The sequence below is a fragment of the Amphiura filiformis genome, chromosome 3 (genome assembly GCF_039555335.1).
Source record: "Amphiura filiformis chromosome 3, Afil_fr2py, whole genome shotgun sequence".
In the NCBI taxonomy this organism is placed as follows: Eukaryota; Metazoa; Echinodermata; class Ophiuroidea; order Amphilepidida; family Amphiuridae; genus Amphiura; species Amphiura filiformis.
Window position 1 is genome coordinate 8,539,537 of NC_092630.1, and position 17,632 is coordinate 8,557,168.

The 17,632-nt window shown below is 34.4% G+C and overlaps 1 protein-coding gene across 22 annotated transcripts in view; it reads left to right on the plus strand.

Moving 5' to 3' along the window:
- LOC140147961 (uncharacterized) overlaps window positions 1–11,442 on the plus strand; it is a 60,324-nt gene extending 48,882 nt beyond the window's left edge. For 10 of the 22 annotated variants that reach the window (XM_072169755.1, XM_072169765.1, XM_072169764.1 and 7 more), the window contains 9 exons: window positions 576–614; window positions 1,510–1,551; window positions 2,401–2,448; window positions 3,155–3,193; window positions 5,912–5,986; window positions 6,935–7,023; window positions 8,005–8,134; window positions 9,833–9,997; window positions 10,738–11,442. In XM_072169755.1, the coding sequence (XP_072025856.1) occupies window positions 576–614; window positions 1,510–1,551; window positions 2,401–2,448; window positions 3,155–3,193; window positions 5,912–5,986; window positions 6,935–7,023; window positions 8,005–8,134; window positions 9,833–9,955 (585 nt within the window). In that variant the 3' untranslated portion in view covers window positions 9,956–9,997; window positions 10,738–11,442. The remainder of the gene's footprint in view (window positions 1–575; window positions 615–1,509; window positions 1,552–2,400; window positions 2,449–3,154; window positions 3,194–5,911; window positions 5,987–6,934; window positions 7,024–8,004; window positions 8,135–9,832; window positions 9,998–10,737) is intronic. The other 12 variants (XM_072169761.1, XM_072169768.1, XM_072169766.1 and 9 more) reach the window with 10 other exon arrangements.
- Window positions 11,443–17,632: the final 6,190 nt, after the last annotated feature.

Genomic DNA, 17,632 nt, shown 5'->3' on the forward strand with positions numbered 1-17,632 from the left:
TTTTCTGCATATCATTTGTAATGATAGTGGTGTGTCTGTGATTCTGTAAAGGTTTATCAGATTTATCGTTTATGTTCTACATTGGACTATTCCATTTAAAATCCACACTACCCCAGTGGAAGATTTTGAAAATATCTTCCACTGGGGGAGTATGAATTTCAAATGGAATGAATACATCTAGCAGCTCCATTTGAAACACACCCTCCCTCAGTGAAGGATTAAGGTTGAATCTTTCTCAGAGGGTGTATGAAATTCAACTCCCCCTGTAAAAATGTTTCCAAAATCTGCCACAGGGGTAGTGTATAATGTACATAGGCATCACAGAGCTGATAATAAACCCATTATAGTGCTCTACGTGTGCATGATATGTTAGATACACACCATCTAACAATCAACCCTCATGAATATGCGAGAATTCACAGCATACAAAGCACAATGACTTTACCTATTGGTGAATAGTCTGTATATTTTGTCATCTGTGATTCTAACTCTCATGATTTTAATACTAACACATATATTTTTGTTCTTGTGTTTCTTACTGGGTATACATGTACTAATACTTCTATGACAACCAGTCTATACCTGCTCAACAAGCCAAATTTAAACTAGTACGGGTTAGTCCAACTCTTTATTGAATGTTATTAATATTTGTGCATTTGCTTTCAGTGGCAGCGCCACAGGGGGACATTTTCCACATTTTTTTTTCTTTTACCCCTAGTTTGCTCTCCCTTCAGGAAAAAATCACAAAAAGTTCTATTCTGGGCAAAAATGGCCATATTTAGACAAAAATCACCCTATTTTTAGCAAAAATCAGTCATTTGGAGCCAAAATTACCAATTTTATCACTTTATCCCCATACCCCCCTCGAAAAAGTTCCTGGTGTCGCCACTGTTTATCTTTGTGTTGTCTGCTGTTGTCTGAATATTGTAATTTGTGAATTTGTTGCTTATATTTATGTTTATCAGTATCAGCATTAACATGTTAAAAGTATATCATACGAAAATTGCTTTACTTTGAGAATTCAGAATATCTAAAAATTACAGACTTCTCCTATTAATTAAAATGACAACAGCACAGCAAGAGGCAGCAGAAGTGGGAGAGTGTAGGCCCCCCCCCTAAATTCTATCATGGGGACCCCCTAAAAATCCTAATAGAAGATAAAATACAACAATCATTGCCCTGTGCATCTTTGTCCAAAAAATACTGTGTTTTGGGCCAAAATAGAGTAAAATTGCAACATTTTGTGAGCTTTGCGCACAAATGTCCCAGAAAAACCCGAACAAAATGTGCTTGTCTCCTAAATTTTAATGCTTCCACTGCCACTCGAGCACAGTATGTGGTTTATCCCCTTATTTGTACGTAATTCATTTGAAAAACCAAAACAATGTATACATGAAAAAAGGTTTGGACAAAAGTATTTTGTAAATATTAGTGAGCTTATTTATGTTTCTTTAAGTTTATTACTAATACTGTTGTCTGTTTATTTTTGCATGCCACTTACATCAAAAGGATCCACGTGAAGTACCACATATAGATGCGCCGAGTCTACCGGTTGGTATTTTATCTGTGTGGGGTTAATTGGGCTTAATTTGTTAATTATTGTTATTATTTTGTCTATTAAAAACTTTTCCTCTTTCATTATCACTACCAGATTCCTGTTGCTCTCAACCCCAGTGGTACACTGCTGCCCAGTATTTTGTGGAAAATTGTGACTACCTAGATTACCAGTGCGGTACCAATCTACTAATTCAGTACCAGAGTGCATACTTTGATTTCGATGGGTACTCTGGAGTACCAATAAAGTAGCTTTGCAGCAGTGTACCTCGGTAGGCAGCACCTGTAGGAATCTGGTTGTGGTCTCATGTCTATTTTTGTAATCATTGCCACTTTTGTTATTGTGATCAATCCTAACCCTAACCCAAACCCAAATCTTAACCCAAACTCTAATCCTAGATGCTGTTTACTCTATGAAAAATCTCAATTTCTCAATAAGAAGTCGATGTTTACACCATCAATATTTGAATAAATTTTAATCTTTCCCCAGAGTAGGCCAGTGCACATAAACATTGAAACGTTTATTCAACGTTTTGTGCACTGGCCTACTCTGGGGAAAGATTAAAATTTGTTCATCCTATTAACCCAGAAAACTAAGTATAATAATTTTCACCATCAATATTTCTGTCTGTCTGTCTGTCTTATTCTTCTTTCTCACCTTCCTTCTCTTCTCCTATCTCCTTGCCGCCTTTTCTTCTTGTAATTCAATTTTTGTGTAACAGTATTCTTTCCCTTAAAACAACCCCCATCTGTTCAATTCATTTCATTTTGTGTTATGTATTTTTATCTGCATGAAACTTGTTAACTTCACGTCACTGTCTATTGCACCTACACCAATCTTCACAGGGGAAAAGTAAAACATCGACTGAACAACCTGTAGACGTTGATGATGAGGTTGGTAATATATAGCCTAGTATTTAGGCAGGGATTAGATAGAAGATGTACACTTTTTTGTTTGTAAAATGGTAATATTAACTTAATCACATTGGTATATATACAGGAGCTGGTATTTGCAAATTTAGTGACGATTATTTGTATACTGTGCATTATGAATGATTGGATATTCTCAACTATTTTAGACTTGAGGACCAATTTTAAAATCTGGATATTTCACGAACTAGTAAAATCTCGAGCATGAAACATGAGTGGAAACGCAGAGTGCGAACATAATGGGTGGGGTCTGGACTTGCAACAGAAATGAATGAAACCAGAAGAAATAATTTTGTCAGGACAAAATCTTCTGAAATCTTAAAAAAATATTGAATTTCAGTGACTTGAGCACATGATGCAGTTTCTTTTTCTCTATTTTTTAAAACCTTTTTCTTTAATAGCAGTTCTTTGCGAGCTGTTTGAAATGCACTTGTGTGCCAGATTTGGCCCATGGGCAACCAGTTGAGAAACCATTGTGCAGATAGTAACAGCCTTTGTATCATTTAATGATTTACTGAGAAATGGTGTAAAACCTTCCAGGGGATTGAAAATATATACAGGCCATTAGTGTTGGGTTTTACATTATAATTACTAATTAATTTTGTGACACTTTACATAACTAACACTTGTTTTCTTTGTTATATTATGTTACACACACTGTATTTCACAGAGTCCATATTACAAACCATCTCTAACTTCCCCTCCTATGGTTAGTATGTTATTTATACTTGACAAGTCGCTTTTTATGTAGCACAATTCATCATAAAGTGTATACATAGCTTTATGGATTCATGTATCATATCAAAGCAACTGACATACAAACTGTAGCAAGTGATTAACCCCCTGGACACTATTGGTCATCTAACAGCATATCTGATTGTTAATAACTTGAAATGCTCATTTCAATTGCCAATTATGACTAGACTATTTATGGTCAAACTGGCATTTGCAGATGATCTTATTAATACCCTCCTTGATTGGCTCAAAATTGGACACAATATTCATTTTGGCCAATCACCAGGTAGTTCTCATGGGGTTAAGTACTCAGAGGTTATGGATGACTATCTTATCCAAATGCAACATGTAGCTATTCTAGTTGATTTCCATACACCCTCATGGAAGACAAGATGTCATCCTACTTTTGGTGGAAGTTCCTTAGGGAAATAGTCAACGTTGAAATGTATCCATGTAAACTCTGTGATGTCTGTCATCAGAGTAACAGGTGTAAGTCAGCTTGTCTATGGTGAACTGGTTGAGTGGGAGAGTCCCTTTGATCAATCTCCCACAGGGAGTGAAGATTTCAAATGGGGTTTCCTGAATAGGTGACTCTACACCCCCTGTGTGGGAGTTTAATGTTTCCACAAGGGGTATTTGGATTTCAACAGGAATAGCTCATTGGTTTACACCAAAGTTATTACTTAGTGTAACATACAGTGGATAACAATATATGATGCATTTGGTAGAGGCTGGCTTTTCAAGAACATGAAATCAGATGGGAACCAATCAGTTCTGATCAATTTGTTCTGTGGTATTGGTCAAAAGTTAGCTTGTGGTAGCCAATCAGCATTAAAATATAATATAGGTCTGAATTATAAGCAGTAATAGATATCATGCATATTGCATATACATTAATAGTTATGGTAGTATTTAAGCATATAGAAGCCAGGCTTGGGAAAATGGGAATAGCTAGACAAGTTTCAACAACTTTCTTATGATCTTTCTTTTTTTTAATGTAGGTGAAGGGACCAAAATGCTATTTCTACAATCATGTAATATTACATTTTGCTTCATATTTTCATGATATTATATCTAAACCTGATTCCAGAAAAATACAGCACCAATTTTTTTGAATTAAACAAATATTATCCTGGGTTTTTTTTCTGAATGAAACAGCTTTTAATCCTAAATCTTCAGTTAGTTCTAACTGGCAATAAAAGTCAAATTTCAATATTTGGCCAATTTGTGGAAATAAGGGCCAAAAACTTTTGATTTTTGATAAATATGTTTTCTTATATCTTTTATAACCAATTATCAAAATTAACATATATTAAAATTATGAGCAAACTAATAGCCAATATACTTTTGAATGTTTAGACTTGTGCCAAGTCTTTGAATTTTGTGATTGCAATTGTAAGAAAACATGCAAAATATTTGCATGCAAATGTTTTTGGCTCATTTTCTTTCAAATTGCAAAGATATTAAAATTATACTTTCATTGACAATTAGAACTAACTGAAGTAATAGGATATAGCGATGTTTCATTTGGCAAAAATAATGCTATATTTTTCTGGAATCGGTAGCAAGGTTGTTGCATAAGATATGTGTCAAGAGTACTCATCGATCAGTTGAGCAGTAACAGATCTCAGTATATGAGTGTTACAGTCAACTTTACTGTTGAACAAAATGTTATTTATTAGTTATTTATTAGCAATTTTCATTGCAACAAGTCCAGAGAAAGTACGCTTACATGCATGCATATTTTGGGACAAGTTTGGTGATAATTTAACAAATTGTTTATTGTTAAGAATTGGGCTCTGGCAAAGTTGCGATGAAAGTAGTACAACTTTATATATTCATTATGCATTATGCCAATCTTGCTGCAGGTTTGTATTTCTAGCATGCTACGCTTGACATGGGAATGGAATGGGCTGCTTATATCATTATGCATTAATGCTGCACACTCTGAATTAAATGAAAAATATTCAGTGACATTATTTTTAATTTTTTTATAAATGAAATGCTGCTCTAAACAAAAAAGCTGCAAGACTTTGTAAATAAGAGTTGTATGCTTCTGCTTAGAGCTGTTATCATAATTAAAGATCCTTGCACACTTTCTGAAAAATTATTATAGTGGAGTTCATGCAAAGGCAAAAATGTCCCGATTAGCTGGCTTGTGGTGGCACATTCACCTCCAGCAGGTTCAGCTGATGATGGTATGACTGTTAGTAATGGATCCAGGGAGGGCCCCCGATCAGGTCTGGTACCCCCATTCATGGTTGGTGCCCCCACACTATGCTACTTGGAAAGTATACCCCCAGGAGGTTCTCAATTTTAAATTTGGGTGGGGTATGTGCGGCCAAGACTTACCCCAAGAATACACTAAATTTGATGTAATATGGACCCAAAAATTGTGTAAATTTTTTGGACTTTGAAATGATCTTTGTTTGATTAATTTCAGATAAAATTAGTACTTTTCCAGATTTGTGGAAATTTTTTTGAAAATTACTTCTTGTTTATGAAATTTACAACCCAAATCTAAATTTAAGAGCCTGAAAATGCACCCCAAATCTGCTGCACCCCCCCATGTTTCCCTCAGAAACCCCAGGGAGTATCTCCGCTGTGATTTTGAACAAGTACCATGATGTGCAATGATGTTACTGTGTTTCAATTTAATATTTATCTTTGATTTGTACATTTTATCTTGCAGGGTAAGCCTCCACCCACTAAACCGAAGCCTGGATTTAACAAAGTGGGAAAACTAACACCTTCGTCATTAAGGAAGGTACGTTGGAGCTAACAAGCCAACATACTGTAAAATTCATAATAAGCATATGTGCCTATTAACAAATTGCTCGGACAAGAACAAATTTTTAGGGTAGTTTGTTAAACTTTTTCATTTGTTTCTTTTAATTTACAAATATGTGTAACACAAATATTTGAAAATTAAAAGAAAAAAAAATTAAAAAGTTAACAATCTGCCCTAAAATTTGTTCTTGTCGAGCAACTCATTAATATGCATATGCTTATCTATGATTTTTACGGTATGGGCTATTCCAGTTACAATCCATACACCCCTAATGGAAGATATGAACATCATTAATCTTTCACACAGGGAGTATGTATTTCTAGTTGAGTTATCTGAGTGGGTGGTACCATTTGAAATCTACATGCCCTGTGTAGGAGATTAAGGTCATGTCTTCCATAGGGGGTGTATGGATTTCAAAAGGAATAGCCCTGTGTTGTGGGTTTTGCAGAATGTTGAATAACAACTTATGACAGTGATTCACCAAGCATTTTAGTAGGAATTTCCACCTAGGAATATGGTGGAAATTTTAAAAAATACCCATAATTTTGACATATGGTTAGCGGTCTGACTTTCAATAAATATGGTCACTGCCCCAAGAAATCTTAGGAATCCCAGACTTTGGTCAATTGAATTTATATCATATCTTTGAACTTAAAATATCAGGCGAATCAGAGTTTATAATGTTAAATTACCCAAAATTTCCTCAAAATGGCTGATAGTAACAAAAAAAAAAAAAAAAACAAGTTTTTACTTTTTTATTCAGTTATAATTTGTCAGCACTTTTTTTTCATGCCAATACCCTTGCAAGGTGCTATGACTGGAGATTAAGTGCGAACCCAGGACCTCATACACAAGCACCTTGACCACTGTACCGCTCTTCCTTTAATATTGAATACTGACTTTAGTACATGGGTTTTTTTTCAGCAGCAGAGTTTTGAGCGCCATCAAGATGTAGAAGAATTACTACCTAGTACAGCAGTCATTAGCAGTTGCGACAAGATATTCTGTGAGGGGTGAGTGCAACTCATTGTTTAAATTTGAATTCAGTGGATTCTTATTCTTATTGACAGGGTATCCGAGAAGTTCTTTGACCATATGTTTACTATTTCAACTCTCGGGTTCAAAGCCACATCCGGACTCTGGTGCATTGGTATGTGGGGATGCGAGTTCTTGCCTGGCACAGTCCCTCCCTGTTTGTTCTTGTGAATTGATTGAGCTACAATGTAACTTGAAATTCCCCTGGTGGAGGAATTAACTGCTATTGACTTGGTTAATCGTATGAGAACCAGGGGAGCTGAGATGGTTTATTGTGGTATTTGCATTTCTTAGCTGCAAGTCCCTGATTGTTGCTAAATGGTTTATGTGATGCATCTTAGGCCACAGTTGTCAGCGAATTGCTGTAAAGTGTGCTGAGGCTTCGGAGCTGAGGCTTGTGGGCTTATGTCTGTGTGTAGCACACTGTAACTTATGGTGGTTTCATTTCTTGGTTTTTACTAAGAATTTGAAACAAATTTGTTGCGAAAAACTTATGATTCTTGATGTACCAAATTTGTCAAATCTAATGTTTATACGTACAAGAGAAGACTTTTTAATTTGTTGTAGGAAATCACACTTTTACAGTTAGAAGGAAATGTGCTTTTAAAATGCGATATAACTTTCAATAGGGGTTTTATTTTCATTTGTGCTTAGAAACATATGATCAACTCTTTATTATGAGTGATGTCAGGGTAATGTTGGCTTCCATAGCTTTACCACTTTTAATAGAGCAGTCACAATCAATCAATCTTTATTTCATTCAAAATACAACAATACAATAACAGCAAAACAACACATTTGAATGAGGAGATGCTCAGAAGGCCAAAACAAACCTTATAGAAATGTACACTTAATACCTCTTAAAACACTTCCCAATCCTATTTATTCCCTGATACAAGTTTGATAGTGTCTCACGTGTATCTCACTTTACAACCTGGATTTGCGTTTTTCATCTTCAGGCTCTTAAAACAACACCAGCAAGAAGGCATGTATTTACTACGCATGGCCAGCGATAAACAGGGCAAAGTTCTAATGGTGTGGTATGGACAGGAACAGAAAAGTAAACACTATAAAGTGTTTGGAGACAATGTAAGTGGTGTTTGGTTTTAAACATGACATGGTGTTTGGATGTTTATAGACTGTATTCAAAATAATTATATTGAATTGTATTTGAAGGAGCGCTTCTTGATTTATTTTAGAAATATATTTTTTGTATATACTCTGATAAATATTCTATAGCAGGATTCCAGAGGTCATGGTACTAATTTCTCTCAATGATATATTCTAGTTGAAATCTATACACCCCCTGTGGAAGACATGACCTTATAATTAATCTCAAACACAGGGGGTGTATATTTCAAGTGGAGGCACCCATTCAGGTATTAAACTCTCTTTGAAATTTGGTCTACTTCTTCTATGATTTCAAAATCTTTTAATATGAGACAATCCTAAGGGGATGAGATTAAAAGTCAGGAAATGCTCCTTTAAATTTGGTATTTGTGTTAGAAATAAGTAAATGTATGTGATCTACTATTTTGCATTTTGTTATTCATGTTGAAAGTATGCACACCTTATTTCCTTTTTAATTCCTAATAAACTTAGACCCATACTGATTCACAGAATATGTGTCACATCAAATGAGGACAATTTTAACAAACATCAATTTTGAAATTACCTTTAAATATCCTTTATCAGCTGCTGCATTTTAGTCTAAAATGATTGTAATGTTACATGAGGTATTGAAGGTCAAGTGTTTCAAATGGTACAGCATTAAACTTGAATTGAAAAATCGCTAGTAGTCACTAGCTGATAGCGTTTGCACAATCGGTACCGCCATCCAGTGGTGGCTAGTGATGTAGTAACAAAGTTGCCTTCAAGTCAACTGCTTTCGATGTGATGCTAGCTAGGGCATGCTGGGCACTTATTGATCAGATATCGGCAATTGCTTTTCTAATAACTGATGGAAGTTAGTCCCAAAACCGATTGCTTAGTAGGTTCAAGCCCCTGTATGTGCATTTGGTTTATCCCGATTCATTGCTCGCTCTAGCAGGTTATCTCCGGTTTCATCCTGCTTTCAAAAAATCGGTGATTTGTTGTTTGGAATAGAATTTGGGGAGCTGCACAGATAATTGGTGGATGTTAAAATCTAAGTGCGGATAGGTCGGTACCAGATTCGGCTGTAACTGGCCTAGTTGATGAAATTACAGTGCTTTGAAGACCTGGAAAAATGTGCTATATAAATCAGAAATTTAATTTATTAATAGTATGATATTGCAGCTTCAGTCTGCACTTATAACACTAAAAAGTGTCTTGGGAACACATTGTCCTCATTTGGTGTGGCAGAGTTTCATATTTGTGTCAAGTGTTACCTTAATTTCTTATTTCTACTTTATTTATTCAGAGATTAAATGGACAAATATGTTTTGACAAAGATTTGTACTCCCAATTCCAGAATAAAACCATTACTTTTTTTGTCTTTGCAAAGAGTTCCATATACGGTAAATACAAGATACAAGCCCATGGCAGCCATCTTGGATGTGCATGGAAGATGAATTTCAAAACTACTCATTAGGAATAAATCATTTGAAATGGTTATGAAGTTATTTATAGTATGTTTTTTCTTACCCGCATATCCGAGATGGCCACCATCGTCAATGTCAGGAGAAATAATATTTATCAGGAATTGGGAGTATAAACTTGCTCACATCTCATTAAGTCCATTCAGTTTTTGAATCAATTCTATGCATGAACTAATTAATGTCTGTACACTTTCCATTCTTTTCATAGATAAGCAGTTTTGCACTCGACCAAAACCCTCGGTTTACCACTATGACCGAGCTAATCATATTCTACCAGCAGAATTATCTTCCACACAGCATGCTAACACTAACCACACCATACCGGGGATGATAATAAGCCCCAGTCTTCCCAGCATGATATTATAGAAACACTGTAAGAATTCAAAAAATAGAAACACTGTAGTTGATATTTCAAATTATGGCTGATGAATATGTATCGGTTTTTTAACCACACTATACCAGGGATGATAATAATATAACCCCAGTCTTCCTAGCATGATATTATAAAAACATTGTAATGATTCAAACAATAGAAACACTGTAGTTGATATTTCTATTATGGGTGATGAATATAAAAGTTTGAAAATTTAACCACACTATATCTGGGATAATAACAGACCAGTAGCATAGCTAGGAGCCAAGGGAGGGCATGTGCCCTGGGCACTGTCTTAGGGGCCTCCCTAGATTGATTTTGTGCTTCTTCCAAGCAATGAAAGTCAAAATTTTCACACACTCACACACATTTCAACATAAATGGTCATTTGAAAAAATGTTTTAAAACCAAAATTCAAGTTGATTATAACCAAATTAGTAGTATTTGTGTGAAATTTTCAGGGACTGGGAGGATGCCACAACCCCTAGCAATGCCACTGTAACAGCCCAGTCTTTCCAGCATGATTTTGTATTGTAAGGGTTCAAACTTGATTTTGGTTTCTGGTGAGGGTGTAGATTTAGACTATTACCGTCAGTCTCCAAATGATTCAGCTTTTAATATTTCAAATGTTTGAATGCCAAAAGGTCATAAGTGTTTTGTTGTTACTATTATACCACTTTCCTATTACACTTGACAAATAATTAATTTCATTATCAATATCATTTCACTTTCATCACCAGATATCCAGATTCTCGTTGGATCAAAAGATCTACTTCTCCACAGTGATCCAGGTATTGCAGCACTACTACAAAAACTGGTTACCATTCAGCAGGCTATTGCTCATTACGCCGTATCCAGGGTGACTCATGATGCCGAGGCCGCTGTTCTCGCAGAAGTCTTTCATGTATTATCACTATGTATGATGCACAGCTGACAATATAAGTGTGATGTATGTAAGCTTACCAAGGTTTGATATAAACCCAGTGGTAGTGCAAGCTATGCTGATGTTATGGCATTTTATGAATCAAATCGGCACAGGCAAGGTAGCAGGATGAGAAACCACACAAAACAATTATCTTAAAACAGGTGTGGTTACTGTATGAAAGAATCAAGTAGATATACATTGCATTCAACATCGGGAAACTGCCTGTCTAAAACTTCCTATCACTATAGCTTTGTTTATTATCGCAATCAGCCAGTTGGGTTGTATCCCGTATCCAGATGTCCAATTGGTGTGCCCCGAGGATCAGTCTTGGAGCTTCCACTTTTTAACATGTCAATGAACAACATAGAACCCTTTACAGTTTTGTACCTCAATCACCCAATGAGAAGAAATCCATGGTAATATACACATGTTGCGTTGAGCCTGCACAGACTTCAGTGCCTCATGTGTGACATCAGCAGAAAATTTAACTGAAGGATTTGGATGCAGATTTTAAGTGTTTTCACATGAATACTGGACACTTCATCCCCTGGACACTTCATCCCCTGGACACTTCATCCCCTGGACATTTCATCCCCTGGACATTTCATCCCCTCGTGTTAAAACGCTATTGTAGCGTTCTTTGAGCGTGACAGTGAATCAAGAATGCATATGAATATAATAATTGTTTAGAATCTTGAACTTAGAAGGAACTAATATAAGGAAATTAATAATCTTATTTATCCAATGTATGCACCGTGTTCTGTGTGAGCTATCACCAGCTGATCACACGTATAATAATCGATCAATGTTGAATGGCAGCAGGGCCTATTAGACTATTTAGTTAATAATAGTTTATACATTCAATGAATTTACCTAAATTGAACAGTGCATACGCCATATCTTTTGTTATTACTGTGAGTATTGTTATCATTATAATATTACTATTATTGTTAATATTATTAGGCTGTTAGGCATATTATTATTATTATCATTATTATTATTATTATTATTATTTACTGTGGGTTTTTGTTGTTGATAGCTCAGACTATTTATTATTGTTATGTTAAGTGTATTCTTTTTTCTGTTATTTATGTATTTATTATGTATTGTTTAATTAATTAATTAATTAATTTATTTATTTATTCATTTATTCATTTTATTATTATTTACTTAAAGTTGTTCATCTAACAAAATTAGTACATTTTTAATACTATTTAATATCTGTTTATTGTATATTGATAAATATATCTGCATATATATGGAAGGATCATGGCAATGTTTTTGTATTGTCCACTTGATGAGGTGATTAGCGCAATGTCATGTTATACAATAGGAACAATAGCTGAATGGTTACAGGAAGTTGAATTCTTTCAATCATTGACTGGTGTGCTATTAATCAATGGAATCTATATAACTATAATCATTCGGGAATCTGTAATATAACCATTAACCATAGTCTATCACTGATAAGGTGCGATTAAAAGGTTCTAAAAGTAGTTAAGTACAAGGATAGTTAGAACTTACACTTGTAGGAGAATTAAATTAATACTAAACGGTAAAGACTAAGGAGTACTATACGCAAAAATACTGGAATTCCATCAGTTCAACTGATAATAAATATCTGCATTATATTTGTTCTTTTTCTCCTGTTTTTGCCCATTTATTTTTCTTACTTTCCTCCAAAGATCCCCTTCACCACCTCCAAAGATCCAATTTTTTCTTGTTTTCACCCAAAAAGACATTTTTTGCTCCCAAAACCATTTTGTGGGGACACACTATACTGTTATAAGATCGGCAACCAAGTTTTAGAATATGGCTCAAAAAAAACTGCAGAAAGAACTGATTTTGGGGGTTTCCGCACATGCATGTCATTTTACTATTAGAGTTTCCCCCTCCCCGGAAACTTTAAAGTTTGAACTACATGATTCCCGACAGAGTTTACACAGATTACACTCTGCATCTGTATGGATTACAATCCATGGCCCTTAAAGACCGGGTTATAAGAAATCGCACGACCGCAAATATTTAAATTTGATTTCTCTAAATTAAATTTTCTAGATTAATTTTCTAAAAGTAAGACAAACTCAGTTTCACCCCATACAAACTTGCTCAAAAATATTAATCAACATAATTTGTCAGTCGAGTATATACATGTAAGTCCTATTTGTTCACCTGAAGATCATGTGGTTACTTATTTTGTTTATTTAATTAATTAATTTGTTTGTTTGTTTATTTATTTTTCAGGAACTATTGCATTTGTTTGTTTGTTTGTTTATTTATTTATTTTAGGAACTGTTGCATTAATCCAACAATTCAAACAACATTATATATATTCCGGTCTGAAACTATCAGACAATATTTTAAAAACATTATTAACATCAACAATTTGCAACAAACCCAAATTATGAAAAAATCACCATAGGGTAGTTTTATATTTCTCCATTTACGATCCTGCCCAAAAGTGTCTCCTTTTGATATACCACGTCACAACTAGATGTATTTTAATGGGGCTCAACTTTGTCATTACTGTGGTTTGATGGTTTCCTCATTTTTGACAAATGTTTCATTTCGAAAATACCTAAAGGATTTGATCCGATTTGTGATGATGGATGCATCATAATATTTTGGGTCGTGCTTGTACACGCCGTACTTGAAGTCAAGTTGTCATTAACCGATTTTTTTTTAATTTCATGATAAATTTATGTGAGACCTTATATACTTTGGGATGAATATACTTTCTTGCTGATAAAACGTGAAATAAAAAATAGTATAGGCCTACCATTCCTTTTTGTACAATTTTTTATAACCATGAGTTTTAAGTTCAGTCAACTTTCAATCAATCAACCCAGAACACCCTCCGGTCCGTGGATAACGACTGGTAATGTAGTCTAAGCTATTTTCTATTTTCACCCCCCGTGCCAATGTATGAATGTCATGTAGTTAGTGATATTTTTAATTAACCCCAAAACAACCTCTTTTTTTCGTAGGCCTACATCATGCATTTTTGTAGTTGATTTTCAACACAAAAAAAAAAAAAATAGATAGATAACGACTGGTAATGTAGACTAACCTATTTTCAGCCACTGCCCCACTCCCCAGAGCCATGAAACGACATGTGGTTATGTTATTTTTAATAAACCCAAGTGAACCTGCGTGAAAAGAGAAACTTGGCCCCCCGCTTGGCACTTTTGTCGTCTTAAGCCACTTGTAAAAATTGATATGGGAATATTCTAAGGATAATCATGGGATTAAGCCCTTATATCAGTTATCTCCCTGCGCGTGTATCGACTTTAATTTGTTTCCCATTGTCATACTTGGATGCACACTGACCACAGAATGTTTTCTTTTTATTTGAATTAGTTGTTTGGAGGTTTTGTTTTGAAGGACCATTGAATATGATAGAATATCCAATTCAACAATTTTGAAGTCGGCTTTTCAAAAATCGCCTAATAGGCCTATTTAATGGATTTCATGGGTGAGATTTTCAAAGTAGCCAAAATGTCACGAAATCGCTGGAGCACTTTGTTTGTCGCGGAGATCGAAGTCAAAAGTCGCCCAATTGGGCGACTAAAACTGGCAAGCCTTTGCATCGGGGCCTGAGATTGGAATTCCAGTTTCCTTTCTCACGAAGTAAGGGCTAAGAGTAAAATTGTACAATTGTGTTTGGGAGTGGCCTTCTCTCTTTTCTCTTTTTCCTAGCTATTTTCTTCCATTTCTTGCTTTGTTTATCAAAGCTATCTAGGCCAGCATGCATATATTAGCCTACACTGGCTATCCAGGCTTGTGCATTTGTATGAGCTTGGAACGGTCCATGGTTTTCCATGGATTAGCATGTGTTCCTCACGGACCAACCTGGGTAAACAAACAAACAAACAAACAATATAGTTATATGTATATAGATTCCACTGATTGAGAGTTCAACTTCCTGTAACCATGGAAGAAAGAGATAATTATCTCTTTCTTCCATGCTGTAACCATTCGGCTGACGGCTATTGTTCCTATTGTATAAGATGACATTGCACTAAATCTAATCACCTCATCAAGTGGACAATACAAAAAATTGCCATGATCCTTCCCTAGGGCCTATATGCAGACATATTTGATCACTATAAGAATATAACATACTATCCACATAACAGATACATGGTTCCCATAAAAATGTACCGGTACTAATTTTGTTAGATGAACAACTAAGTAAATAATAATAAATAAATAAACAAACAAAATAAACAATAAATACATAAATTATAATAATTATAAATAAATTAACAGCCTATAGATACATAAACAATACACAAATTTAACAGGAAGAAAGAGAAGAAATACACTTTAGCTTAAATAGTCCAGGCTAATATCAACAACAACAAAAACAAAGTATAATAATGAAATAATAATAATAATATTAATGATAATAACGATAGGCCTACCCCGGTAAAATAACAAAATAATAATACTTTTAATAATAATACTAGGCGTAATACTGAATTAGAATCATCCGTGTAGGGGGCCTACACGGCCTACACGCCGCTTAATAGGTAAATTGATTGCACTATTGCCATTCAACATCGATCGATTTTTATACGCGTGATCAGCTGGTGATACTGATAACTCATACAGAACACAGTGCATACATTGGATAAATAAGATTAATTTTAAATAAAGATATTGTTTCCTTCTAAAGATCCTAAACAATTATTATATTCATATGCAATCTTTTTACTGTCACGCTCAAAGAACGCTACAATAGCGTTTTAACATGAGGGGATGAAATGTCCAGGGGATGAAATGTCCAGGGGATGAAAATGCGAGGGGATGAAATGTCCAGTTACCTTTCACATCATGACCATGCTACATACAAAAGAGGTTGGGAACTGTACATCACAGTAGAGGTTGGGAACTGTACATGGATGTACAGTTCCCAACATCAAACTGTACATGGATTTTAAGACTTTCCACATAATGACCATGATATGTAGAACAGTAGAACTTGGAAGGATATGGACATGGATTTTATGTGGTTCCCATCATAACATCATACATACAGTAGAACTTGGATGGATTTGGACATGGATTTTAAATGTTTCGCATCATCATCTTGACACATGCAGTAGAGCTTTGAACATGGAATATAAGTGTTTCTCATCATGAATATAATATACTGTAGAACTGGGATTATGTGCAATATATGTGTGTGGGTAATTGTAAGGTACACATTTTCTAATTTGAAATATGTAATGTGTAATGTACATAGAATTATTACAGCTCAGATGTATAGTATTTTACATATAATTATTTAGACACTGCTTAAATTTAATCCACGGTGTATAAATTTTCTGACTCTTTTAATTTCAATACAAAAATGTATCTACTTCTTGCTAAGCCAGCTGATCTTTGAGGAAAATGTCTTTCTTGAGTGATATATTAATTGGGCTTCCAAAATTACGAAATAATGCCTTATGATTCCAGAAATTGTTGAACCAGTTTTCCCAAATAAAATCTTCATTAGAAAGATTTGTAACAAATTTAACATGTTGCTGAAAATTAATATTTTATTTGGATTTATTGACTGGGAATGTCACCCCATATCAAATTTAAGGTAAACAAACCAACACCAACAAATGAATAAATGTTCTCGAATTTTGAAAATGAATTTTGATACAACATAATGAAAAATAAAATGAACACATTTTTCACACTTGGAGAAAATTTTAAAAATGCACAGCGACACATGCCTCTGCTCCCTCCCCTTGAACTGTTTATACTCTATATAGGAATAGTTATTGTTTGGAAATAAGCTGCTCTGTTCAGCACTTATCTTTTTAGACCATATGCAAGCATTGTTTATGATTATGATTGACTTTAGTTAAATGTTAATGCTGCTCATAAAAATAACATAATGTATATTTATACAAAGAAATTTGATATGTAAATATTTTGTACATATTATAAATACTATAAATAGATAAACAAAACACAGTGTTTTGAGTGGCTAGTTATTTTGTACATTTGTAATGCCACTATTGTAAATTGTTTATCACTCGATGTACATGTACTTAATAATAAGGGATAGGTCAGTATTTATGTCGGAGGAAATGGGGAATTCACAGGATTTTTTTTTGATAAAAAATCTTCTGTTTCTGCTTTCATTTGCTTTAAATAGTTTGTGTTTCAATCTGATTTCACTAATTCTTATTTTTTGGTATTCCCTCTCTTTACCTAAAAAAAAGAAAAAAAAAGTTTCGCTCGTTTTTCAAGGAAAGTTTTGTTCTTGTTCTGAATCCCTCCATTTCCCCTGGCATAGATTTTGACGTGCCCCTAAGAGACAAGAAATGGGAGATTTGGTGGTCTATTTTTATCAGATAATGTAAGGAGCGATTGCAATAGGGTGCAACTCTACTAGTCTTATTACAAGACTGCCCTACCCCAACCCTAAACCCAAACCCTAAACTCTGTAAACGAGGACTGGACCCAAGTCTAGCAAGTTGCACTCTATTCGGTAATAAGCCAAATCGCTATTGTAACTTCCGGTTTTTTTAGGACACTTTGCCCTGTGACCTATCTGGAAAATTCGGGTTTTGTGCGTACAAAAATTTAAAACTTGTTACTAGAATAAAAACAAACTTAAAAAACATTATTATTAAATGAATTAATTATTTAAATATTTTTAATGATAACATTATGACAATAATAAATAAATTATTAATAATTAC